The sequence below is a fragment of the Nicotiana attenuata genome, unplaced genomic scaffold (assembly GCF_001879085.1).
Source record: "Nicotiana attenuata strain UT unplaced genomic scaffold, NIATTr2, whole genome shotgun sequence".
Taxonomy (NCBI): domain Eukaryota; kingdom Viridiplantae; phylum Streptophyta; class Magnoliopsida; order Solanales; family Solanaceae; genus Nicotiana; species Nicotiana attenuata.
Window position 1 is genome coordinate 263,149 of NW_017671202.1, and position 12,127 is coordinate 275,275.

General features: G+C 36.3%; 2 protein-coding genes and 1 non-coding gene across 4 annotated transcripts; 1 reads left to right on the forward strand and 2 right to left on the reverse strand.

The window, feature by feature from the left end:
- Nucleotides 1–95: 95 nt before the first annotated feature.
- On the reverse strand, nucleotides 96–6,555 carry LOC109206657. 2 transcript variants are annotated; one of them, XM_019369505.1, is made up of 11 exons: nucleotides 6,386–6,555; nucleotides 6,222–6,310; nucleotides 5,672–5,759; nucleotides 3,477–4,838; nucleotides 3,237–3,355; nucleotides 2,841–2,965; nucleotides 2,547–2,646; nucleotides 2,349–2,426; nucleotides 2,022–2,105; nucleotides 1,641–1,723; nucleotides 96–851 (listed from the first exon to the last, which is right to left on the reverse strand). In XM_019369505.1, exons 4-11 carry the CDS (start codon nucleotides 4,678–4,680, stop codon nucleotides 680–682), a joined length of 1,965 nt encoding a protein of 654 aa, XP_019225050.1. In that variant the 5' UTR covers nucleotides 4,681–4,838; nucleotides 5,672–5,759; nucleotides 6,222–6,310; nucleotides 6,386–6,555; the 3' UTR covers nucleotides 96–679. The 2 variants fall into 2 exon arrangements, with proteins under 2 accessions (XP_019225050.1, XP_019225049.1); XM_019369504.1 differs by having other exon boundaries at nucleotides 6,222–6,555.
- An 876-nt stretch (nucleotides 6,556–7,431) lies between these two features.
- Nucleotides 7,432–7,505, reverse strand: TRNAV-CAC. Its single transcript has one exon. It is a non-coding gene; the product is annotated as a tRNA-Val (tRNA).
- Nucleotides 7,506–8,763: 1,258 nt separating this feature from the next.
- Nucleotides 8,764–10,326, forward strand: LOC109206647 (organic cation/carnitine transporter 3-like). The gene has a single exon (XM_019369485.1). The coding sequence runs from the start codon at nucleotides 8,764–8,766 to the stop codon at nucleotides 10,324–10,326; it is 1,563 nt and encodes a 520-aa protein (XP_019225030.1).
- Nucleotides 10,327–12,127: the final 1,801 nt, after the last annotated feature.

Sequence of the window (12,127 nt, forward strand, 5' to 3'; positions counted from 1 at the left end):
CCTTGAGCCAATATTAATTCCATAGGCTTCCGTTGTGTTTGCTGGAAGTATTTTTCGTAATTGCATTTTCATCCATATTTATGCAAATCAACAGCTACACCAGAAAAAATTACTTTGTTGCAAACTCACTGGAAAACTAAAATTTCATACATACAATCAACTAATCGAGTTGTGGAAACAGCCACTTGCAGAAATGCAAGGTAAGACTGCACAATAGACCCTTGTGGTCCGGCCCTTCCCCGAACCCCGCGCATAACGGGAGCTTAGTGCACCGGACTGCCCTTTACAATCAATTAATTAATCAACCGCGCCTCAATCCCAGATCAATCGGGTTCGCCTATATTAAAATTACATCATACAAATTAGGGATCCCTATATCCTCTCAATTTCCCCTATCATTTTCTAAAACTTTACAAAAATGCTTCACATGTTCTTTCCGATAACCAAGAAATCCCCGAGGGCTAGCTGGCACATGCTTTGAAACTCAGTGGATGATCAACTAGCTCGTTTCTATGAAGCGTTAAGAGAACCAGTCGGTGGTTAACACTTCAAGTTCCTTCATCCTCTATTTGGACCTCGAGCTCAGAGAGAAAATATACAGGCTAATCTTGACATTATATATTTCTCTCATTTGGCACATTGCTGAAAGATACACTACCTTGAACTGATCTTTCTTGTGTTAGTTTGGTGACGGTAATGACGCAGAATCATCTTCTAAACTTTGCTCGTATGTAACTCTTTCGGCTTTAGGCTGCGGGATCTCCAAAGAAAATAATCTCTTGAAAGATTCATAAGATGCAAAGAAAAGTGCTCCCTGTGTCATATACATGACTAATCTAGGACTCAAGCCCCTGCCATAATATCAAGATTCATCACTACTAAAACCAAATAAAATGGCTAACTACATATTGACAACATGCGCTATGCTTTTAGAACCATGTGCGTTATTCATTGAGAAGAATTCATGATATAGCAGAGACAATTAAGTTATTACTTCTTCTACGTCCAACAAAGTTAAGCTTGGTAGAATAGTTTGCTATGGCATAATTATATCCTTCGCGGCTTCGCCTTTCCTAACTCGTGAGCAGTATTAGCTTCAAATGTATATTGAAATATGCTATTAGGTTAAGTTGCTGGTTTCAGTTTGACGTAGAAAACGTACATATGATGAGTGCAAGATGGAAGTTTAGTTGATTTTATCCAAGTAAATGTTTCCAATACTGTTGATACAGCAATTTGACTTTAATCAAACAATGCTGTCGAGTAACAAAGTTTTCAGCGATAAGTGATGTTAACACAGGAATTATAGGCCTCAAAACTAGAGGGATAAGTCATGTCAGTGATGAAATATACACAAGCCTTCCTTTCCTAGTTCTAATAACTAATTCTGTGTAGGACAATCATCATCATGTCGTTGTTTCTAAATATCTGGCTTAAAAAAAATCTTCACATATTAAACATAGTGAATGATGAAAAATGACCAAGATAACCGTCCTGTGAGTCCTGCATCAGATTCTCATTGTCTTTACTTTAAAGAAATATTTGGGGTGAGGTGCCAAATGTTTGACGCAAGATTGACAAGATTATAATCAGATGGTAATATTCAATTAAATTACTTCAATATGATATTCAACCATTACCTGTAAAGACCCTTCAAACCTTCACGCTTTCCTATTTCTTTAAGTGTGTCAAATACACCCAACTGAATCCTAGATCCAGGAATCTGCATAACCGAGACTTTCTTAGGAGCTTTATAAATCAGCTGCTCATATAGTGTAAAGGGGAAGATGGGAAATATAGCAACTGAATGATTTCCAAAGGCTTAAACTGATACCAGTCTTAAATCAGTTGTTCAAACTAGCAATCAGATAGATAGTACAAAGGGACAAGAAATAGAGCAACTGAATGCTTTCAGAAGGCTTAAACTGATCCCGGTTTCCAGCAGCAATTATATGACATATTGATATCTGTGCAAGACTCACAACTTGAGCGAGTAAGAAAGGAAAGACAGAATGAATAACCTGTGTCTGTAATCTTGTCTTGACGACATCAAAAGGAGTTGTGAATAGTGCAGCAGTAGATCCAGCTAATCCGCCACATACGAGCTGGAAAGAGGAGTATAGAACTGAGAAAAATCTTATTTTTTAAACCAGAAAATGAAACCAAGAACACTAAGCTCCCATTGCCTCAACTACGAACGTTAAAGATTAAAATGTTAACCTCGACCATCATTCCTTAAAGCCAAGAGTAGAAGTGAAAATGCAAGTGCCAGAAAATATATATCAGGAGCCTAATAATGGCCAAAGATGGAGGTGGACAAAGGACTACTCATTAATAAGAAAACTAACCGTCATTAGTGTGTCATTTTGGTTGCGCAGCTGAACAGATGACAACCTCAACTCCTTCAATCTTTCATATGTGTAGAACTGCCAGTCAAAATAGTACTTTTAAGAGAATATAAGTATAGAATAAAAGAGCACTCAACTTCCTGCTCCCTAATTTTCTCCAAAAAGGCACAGAGACAGATTATTTAAGTAAAAAATTACCTTAATGATTGAGTGTGGAATATTCCTGCACAGTACAGCTCTCCATCCAGCATAGAGTGAAGGCAAACCACCACTTCTTATAATCTCAACCAAGGCATTCCTGCGGACGCAAAAATGAGAAAGCAGATGCTGTTAGTAGGCAACAGATATATACTTAAACAAGGATAAGAAGCACTCAAGGCTATGAACAATTCTCATATCATGAGTAAACTGTGGTAAAAAGAATCAGACAGATACAAAAGCTGGTGGAATCAGATAATGGGATGACTAACGTATTTCAGGAACACAACTTACCAGCAGTTCTTATAGCGGGAACCAACTTGCATCTGTTGCTTTATACACTCACTTGGAGTGAATACAAATGAAGTGGCAATGCTTGCGCAACCCCCTGCGAAGCAGTGTGCAAAAGAGTGATATTCCTGTGATACAGAAAACATGTACCATTTAGGAATGCACCAATTTCCTTGAAAAAAGAAGCATTCCAGTGGAAAATACAACTATGGCTACCACAGACCATAGACCAGTTTCTCCTTTCAACTTTACTAATTTATATAAATCAAAAAACTCAGGTGGCCTAAAAGACTGCTTTCATTTTTTCCCCTATTCATTTCTCGGCTTGTTAGGGTGGTGCGGACAGCATCTGAGGGAAGTTTAACATAAAAAGGAAAAGAAGAAAAGATAAGCATTCACCTTAGGAAAAAGAGGAAGCAAGGCCCCTTTCACTGATTCATATGTAAAGGTGTAAAGTGCAGATATTGGTGCAGACGAAGCAAGATTGGTAGAAAGTCCCCGATAAAGTGCAGTTACTCCTGAGATAAGTTGACAACAATTTCAAAGGTCTAAAGATAGGCTCAAAGAAAGATAAGAATCTCTTTGCATGTAAAAGAATAATAATATTGGTAAGTAAAGTGTGGCTTCAAATAAATATACCTCTTTCGGAAATAAATGATCTGCCTATATAATAAAGAGGTTTCTGATCGCCGCGACATGACTGAACAACAGTCTTAATTGTGTCAATTGGATGAAGACAAAGGCTGACAAAAATTCCAGCCATTGCTCCTGCAAAAGCATGCTCTTGTTTTGCAAGTGTATAACAAGGCTTGTCCTTTGCCACGGAGATCTGTACTTCAGAATTCAGCTCATCCTCCAGTTCAACTTTTTCAGTAGTTGTCGAATCATTCATGTGATCCTCAGCATTAATTTTGCTGTCAACACTAGCAGAACAACTTGGAGGAAGAGAGTACTCATGGACGACTGACCTATCTTTAGAACATGGAATCTCTAGCATGTTTGAATTTTTGTCATGTGAAACCTCATTATAGCGCCTTAGACATGAAGTACTAGTTGGTACCCTGTCGATCTCGTGATCCTTTGCAATCTGACCTAAAAATGAACCAGCCGGTTTTTCCCTGTCAGTCTGGCAATCAGCATTTACTATATCCGCAGTGGCGCTGCAACTTAAAGGACTCTTTGTCGTTTCTTCTTCGGTACACTTTCTGCTTTCATGCCTTCCAGTATTAGCACAATTTAACTGATGCTTAAGTTTCAGTAAGGATATTTCATGCATCCAATCATACACAGTATGTAAATCATCGGCAAGATTTTTTGCTTTCCAAGTTTCCTGATGAATGATAGATCCACCACGGAGTAGACTCCACAGAGGAGAATTTCCTAAGAGAGGACCAAAGAATGAGACTTTTTGGTTTGCTGTCAGACATTCCACATTCGCAAGCGCCAGAGGTGAAGAATCGATATCACTATCTACATTGACAGGGATTGGGTGATCATAAGTTGAAAAACAAGTACCAGAAGTTTCACCCGCGGTGGAATAACCATATATGTTGTTTTCTCGGTGATCAGTGTTGTTGCGTCTAGAACTTGTTTTGGATAGGATTCGTGTAAGAGGACGGGCCGTACAATCCCATAAACTGCCAACCGCTGATATAAGCTCACTTGTGCTCATTATCTCAGAAGACGACTCAGAAATTTTAGGGTTCTCCTTCTTATTTTCAGATGAAAGAGCATGACTTTCTTGGTCAAAATCAGCAAGTTCAAACAGTGCCCCCTCAAGTAGATTACGCCTGTATTTGACTGAAGGTTTGTCACTTTGGCATGGTTGACTTCCCCCAGCCATTTTATCAAAATTATATAAAATCTTTTGATAAAATTTTACTAGGTACGGGTAAGGTCTGCATACACACTACCCTCCCCAGACCTACTTGTGGGATTATACTGGGTATGTTGTTGTTGATTTAAAATCTCCTTCAAAAGAGAACGCTAGAAGATTGCCAACTGCAAGTAGTTGAATTAGTATTATCATATGTCAAAATAACTAAGTACAAAGAAATGAAATAAAGCACAAAAAGTATGGAAACGAAGTCAAATCCAGAAAGCTCAGCTAAGCGTTGATGTTTCTGTACATTTTTGTACTTTTCCTCTCCAAAAACACACATTACCTAGGATATTTTTACACAATTAGACTAGTTTTTATATTTTAAGTTCATAATTGGAATCTGAACTGAATAAAAGATTTTCTTTTTCCTGAGAACTGAGCATAAGATTGAGGTATCCACCTTGACATTGAATGAAATTCGAATATCAAATTGCTCATTAGCTATGCAGTGTGTTTGCTGTTATGTGTTATATACAGCATATGTTCAGTTCGTCACAAGAGATGCACATCAAAGCTCTAGAATAATAGTTACTAGTAGTACATAAGCATATTAACTTTCAAAATAATTCTAATCCAGTCAAGTGTGTGCTATCTAAGTTGACTATGTTAAATCCTGAGTAAAGCTTTGTTTGCCTAGTAGCACTCTAAGTGGAAGTCGATGTTACAGTTTAGTTAATCTTGCTCTTTACACCATAAAATTTATCTTTTCCAAACTTATCAAAAAAGAAAAATTCTCTTTTCCTAAGCAGAATTTCCAAATTTAACACTTAGCAAGTTACGAAAACAATATAGAGAGAAAAAGGGGTTAAAAGTGCTCCAAGTGTTCTCAAATGATTCTTATAATCCCCGCATTCCATATCTCTATGACTGCACAAAGCTAATAGATAAAGAATAAAACATTCTTAACCAAATTCTTTCAAAATGCTTGTACAACAGAAAGCAAAAGACGTACCTTTACATGTCAAAGCTTCCTCCCTCTTACTAACCCCAATCCTATTAGCTCCACCGAACACAGCCAATCGAGAAGCAACACATTATCCCTGAAAACAAAATCAATTACAAATTTCAAAATCAAGATTTACAGGGAAAATTAAAAAAGACAAAATCTCTAAAAACTATACCAAAACAAAATTTCCCATTTTGAAACTATATTACTCAAACTACAAAAACATCCATAAATACTAAAAAGCCAAATCTTTTTGCTAAAAACCAACTTCAAATTGCCCATTTCAATGCTTCTCTTCTTGCTGTGCTCAGTTCCTCAGCAACAAACTAGGAGCAGTACACATAAAAAATACAAAATATACTTCTCAAACTACAACAAATATTCATAAAAATCAAAACTCTATCCTTAAACCAACTTCAAATTGCCCATTCTTGAATCTCTTTATTACCCACAAATAACAACAAAGACTTCAATGTTTCTCTTCTTCCTGTCTCTCAGTTTCTCAGCAACCAAACTATGAGTTATATAATACATAAAAACAGAAAGGTAAGAATACCTGAGTGAAATTGACTGTTCTACAGCTGAAAACAATGTTCCAAGAATGTTGTGAATCATTTTTCACCAGAGAAATTGGATGGAAATTTCCTGTTGCAGAAAAAGTGAGCTAGGGTTTAAGATAATGGGGTTTATGAAAAGACAATATTTTGAGAGGCTAGAGACCAATTCAAACTTGGGATACATCTTCTGCAATAGTCCTATAATTGTGAAATCATGAGACCTTCCAAAGGGTCATCTTGTTTTCTTATAATGGAGAAAATTTTGTGCAGTATAGGTTGTACCTTTGGGGCTTGTACCATATAAAATTGGGTTCGCATGGTTTTAGGGCTATCGCATTTTCTTTTGGCTTGTCATTCCCTTTGTATATATGTTATCTTATATCAATAAAAATACATTTTCACTAAAGTTTAGTACATCGGTCTACCCTTTTATTCACTAAAGTTTATTTGTGTGAAGGGAAGCCTTGGCGTAACTGGTAAAGTTGTTGTCATGTGATCAGGAGGTTACAGGTTCGACTTTCGAGCCGTAGAAACAGCCTCCTGCAGACAATGGAACCTAATGGTCTGGCCCTTCCCGGACCCCGCGCATAGCAGGAGTTTAGTGTACCGAGCTGCCCTTATATTCACTAAAGTTTAGACGGATAGGAAAAAATTACCTACATTTTTATTTCTACTGGATTTGACTAGTTATATTATCTATTATGTCACCATAGATTTTGCATAGCTATGTTGTGTATTCTCTATTAAGATATCACCATTTTATAACTTTAGAAATTGAAAATTTGAAACTAATGTCGTTTTAAAAAGATGAGCATAATTTAGATTTTTTTTGTTATTTCTGTTTTTGTTTTTGGTGGCACGAAGATAGGAACTAGAATTGGAGAATGGAGAAAAATCAAAACAAAGACAAAGTGAAGACCCTTCAAGATGTATGAGTTTGAACCACTTACGCACACGGTGAAGTTACAATTACTTGGTATCTTGACTTGTCATTACTTAACGGTACAAAGTTTATCAATTAATTTTTCTTCTAAATTTAGTTGGTAAAATAAAAAAGTCAATTATATATATTTGTGAATTGGAAATTATAGGCGGGCAAATGAATCAGAATTGATGTTGTTTCCCAAAATTTAGAACAGATTCGATTTTACTGTTCTTGAAGAAGATAAAATATAGTTTTATTTATCTGAATAACATAAAAACTACATATGTCTGAGCCCGGGTTCGAACCGGGGACCTCTAGTGTGTGAGACTAGCGTGATAACCAACTACACCACCCAGACTTGTCTGCTAACTTTGGTTATCTATATTATTCATTATTTCATTTACAAAATTATTAACTTGTAATTTTATAGTGACTTTAAAAATGGGTACGTTATTTTAGGGTAGACAAGGATTTTTAAGTAGCCCACATTGATATTACCTTCATGCCATTAAAGGACGTATGTTTTGAGTTGAGGGCTCATTGGACGTTGTTAATCTCAACAAAAATTCTAGACATTAAAAAGGGTTATACGTTTTGCTTGAAACGCTTAACATTAAAAGTTTGATAAACTCACTCGTTGAGCAACCCGCTCATGCGTCCCCTTTACCTTCAAATCCTGAGTTCTCCATATAGTACTACTAATTAATCTCCCAATCAGGATTTTCAACATGCTTATATCAATCCCCCTTCATTATTCTTCAATATCAAAGAGATCTTTTTGTTCTATATCATAATACTTTTTAATTGCAGATTGATTCATCTACATATTTTATATATCTTAATATATATGTCACCCTTCTTACACGACCTGAGATCATATTTTCATTAGTAGTACTAATCTTTTAGTTGACTTCATCTCTCAATGACAATACCTTCTATGAATATTTAAAGTCCCATTCCAAGAATAAATTAGTGAAAGTCTTGGATTGTGAAGCATGATTTCAAGTACTTAATTAATTTAATGTACTAGTGGCAAACGTGGGTGATTTTTTTAAGAGCTAAGAGTGTCCCCAGTGCAAAGAAATAATCAACTCTTCATTTTTGAGCTTCAGAAATGTCAGAAACCTATTTGTTTAATGATCATGAGAAGCATGAACCAATTAATAATTAATCAAAGTCACAAATCCTGGAACACGACAATGTCACCACCAAGCCCATGGCACGTATTGTCCGCTTTGGGCCTAGGCTTACACGGATTTATCTTTTGGGCTACGCCATCTCGAGCCCTAAAAGCATGCGTACCACGTGAGCTTGTGCCATGCCTTGTAAAGCACTTCACCTGCACCCTTACTTGAGAAGTTTGCCAGCCTAAAAACATGTCAGTCCTGCTTGAACCGCCCTCGTCAGTCAGCCCTCCGTCATGGGCATCACAGACAATTGATCATTTAATGGTTACCCTTTACGAGAAAGAGTTTAAATTCTATGCGCTAATCGTGGAAAAGGTATTTACATAATCAGATCACCTGTAAGGTATTACATTATGCAAAATAATTTTTTAGTCGTTATAAATATCATCACTACTAGATTGAATAGGTCAAATCCCTTTCCAAATTCTAATGGCTGATACAATTCCTTTACTCTCACATTCTCCTTCAACCAAGAATTACCAAGATCAAGAACCTCAAAAGCTAAATGATCATTCTTCTCTTGAAGAAATCATAGAGCCATTTTTTGGAAGTTGTGGAATTGAATGGCCACAAATCTTGCAAGTTATTCTTGTTTCACTTGCTTGTTTCTTTGAGGCTCAACAAACATTTATCACTATATTTACTGATGCTATCCCAACATGGCATTGCACACAACTTAATAACACAAGCTGCAATTCCATGTCCAATATATGTCAACTTTCTACCAATGAATGGAAATGGGATAAGCCTATTCACACATCCATTATATCTGAATGGTCACTTCATTGTTCTGATAATCCTATCCTTCAAGGACTTCCTGCTTCATCTTTTTTCATGGGCTGCTTGTTTGGCGGCCTAATACTTGGCCTACTCGGGGACACAGTTGGTCGAAAGACTATGCTATTTTTCGGGTGTTTGATCATGTCTATGGCTTCAATCTTCATTGCTTTCTCTAACAACATTTGGATGTACTCAGCCTTGAGATTTCTAAGTGGCTTTGGCCGTGCAGCGATTGGATCATCTGTTCTGGTTTTGTCTTCTGAGAGTGTTGCTAAACAATATCAAGGCCAAGTGGGAACTATAGGATTCCTTATGTCTACACTTGGATTTGTGTCATTACCAGTTTTGGCTTATTTTAGTAGGAATTACTCATGGAGGGTACTTTATCTTTGGACTTCTCTTCCAACAATAATTTATTGCATGTTACTACAGTTTTGTGTTTATGAATCACCAAGATGGCTACTTTCAAAAGCGAAAAATAGAGAGGCTTTTGCTGTTCTCAAAACATTTGTAGCACCTCATTTCAAGAACCTAAGCTTAAATGATCACAAAGTGAAGATTGACAATGGCTTTAATCAACCATTGATCAAGATTTTGTTGAAGAAAAGATGGATTCTTGGACAGCTATTGCTAGCTGTGGCAACAGGTTTTGGCATTGGATTGATGTACTATGGCATGCCACTAGGACTTGGCAACTTTAGCTTAAATCTCTACTTCAGTACGGGGCTAAACGCGTCGCTAGAGTTACCAGCATTCTTGATAGTCTTTTTCTTGGTAGAGAAATGCAAGAGAAGAAGCACACTACTTGGACTAAGTGTTTTATCTGGTTTTTGTGGCATGTTATGTATGATAGTGGACAAATGGAAAGTGTTACAGCTAGTATTGGAGTTAATTTCCTTCTTTAGTGCTTGTACTGCATTTAACTTGTTGCTGATATACACACCAGAGTTGTTCCCAACTAGCATAAGGAATGCTACTGTGTCAATTGTTTGGCAGGCTATCGTGCTCGGGGGCGTGGTAAGTCCAGTTTTGGTTGATGCAGGAGGATATAGCAACAAGATTTTACCATACTTGGTGCTTGGAATTATGACATCAATTGCAGGATCTTTGGTTATTTTTCTGCCAGAAACAAAGGGGTTGGAGCTTTTTAAGAACATGGAAGAGCAAGAACAAGAGGATTATGGAGCATCCTATGTGATGAATGGCGTGTGAGGGTTGATCTTGCTGTTGTAGTGCCTCCATATATCACTTGTATGTTTTTGACTTAGAATTAAAATGTTAAGCTTATGATATGTCCATAATTTCCTCCTAAAGTTTTATCTTCCTTTTTTTCGCGAAGAAGGTTAATTAATAGTTTAGGATCATATACTTCCTCTCCAAAAGCTGATTAATCAGTTGAATTTAAAACTTTCCATCTTCTATTGCAAGTGTTAACAAGTCGTGTGATGCAGCTAAAAAACCATCCTTTCCAAGAAAATCATAGTAGTAATAAGGATTGAGAGATTGAGCATACACACAAAGCTTTGGGTGGCCTCAAATCTTGCAACTGAAGTTTCTTTCTCTTAAATCTTTTAAGGCACAATAAACATACATGATGCTCAGCAAACTTGGAATAATAATTTTGATTAGCTATAAAGAACTGGTCCATTCATCCACCATTTGAAGGTCTAATGTGCTAGTAGCTCAATCAGCATAGCAGTACCTTCTTCATTTTACTGCATGAACTGCTCGTTTGACGGACACTTTCTCACTCACCTCGGAGATTTGATTAGACACAAGAAGATGTAGTGGTTGCAGTCCTTGTAGCGCCTCTTTTCTTTTTCAACTTTGATCAATATGAATTCACTTGGTACTAGCAGCTTTATCGCAGAATTTCTCACCTTAGTAGGAGCTATCGAGCATTAGTTTCACATCCATGTGGTGCAGTAGTTGCAGTCCCTTTAGACACCTTAAATGAGGAAGCAGAAAAAAAGCTAAAACGGAGAAACAGAATCGATGGTGAAGTAATAAGACTAATTGTGTTTGCATGCATACAGCTACTTCCTATAGACTACACTGTTGATCATTGTCATGTCTTGATATTATGCTTTCAAACTGCTATATAATTTGAGGCAAAAAGGTCAAAATTGTCTCCCTGCAGCTAAAGAAGGAAAATGGATAAAAATGCAGCAAATTAGTGGCAGATGATCTGCTCAGAAAACTCAAAAGCTTGCAACATCAAGATCTAGAAACCAAAATAAGCTATTGCAAAATTATTAACCTGTAGTTTTTATGATGTTCTAAGTGGCCCATATTGATATTACTTGCATAGCATATACTGCTTAATCTTTGAATCTTGATCTTAATTAACAAGTTTATATTAATCCCTTCATTAATTATTCTTCAATATCAAATGAATCATATTTTAAGCTAATCATGCAAATCATACGTAACCACTTGCAGAAGGGGTTGTCTTCTCCCTTGGCCTGATAGATCCTCTTTCTCTTGGCTGTTATATCATTAACAGATCGATTCATCTAATATTAGTATACACACTACTAGAATTCCTGTAAAAAGCGACCAAAGATTAGCGACCAAATTTGGTCTGTCAAGAAAACCGACCAAAGTTGGTCGCCAAACTGCCGAAAATAATAAAAAAAATATTTGAAATACTTTAGCGACCAAAGTTGGTCGCTATTTGGCCGCAAATTTAATCAAACTGTTGACTGGACTGGTCAGACTTGCTTGGTCAAAGATATACTGAGATTGTTGGTCGCTAAAGTGCGACCCACATAAATTTTTTTAATAATTTTTATTATTATTTTATAAAACTTATAAAATATAAATATATATAATTTAAAACTTGCGACCAAAGTTGGTCGCTAACTGAAGGATAAGTTGATGGGACCCAGTTATAATATTTTAATAAATATATATTTATTTAAAATAAATTATAAAATATAAATAAATATAATTCAAAATTTAGCGACCAAAGTTGGTCGCTTAATGAAATAGAGCTACGTTTTGTTTCATG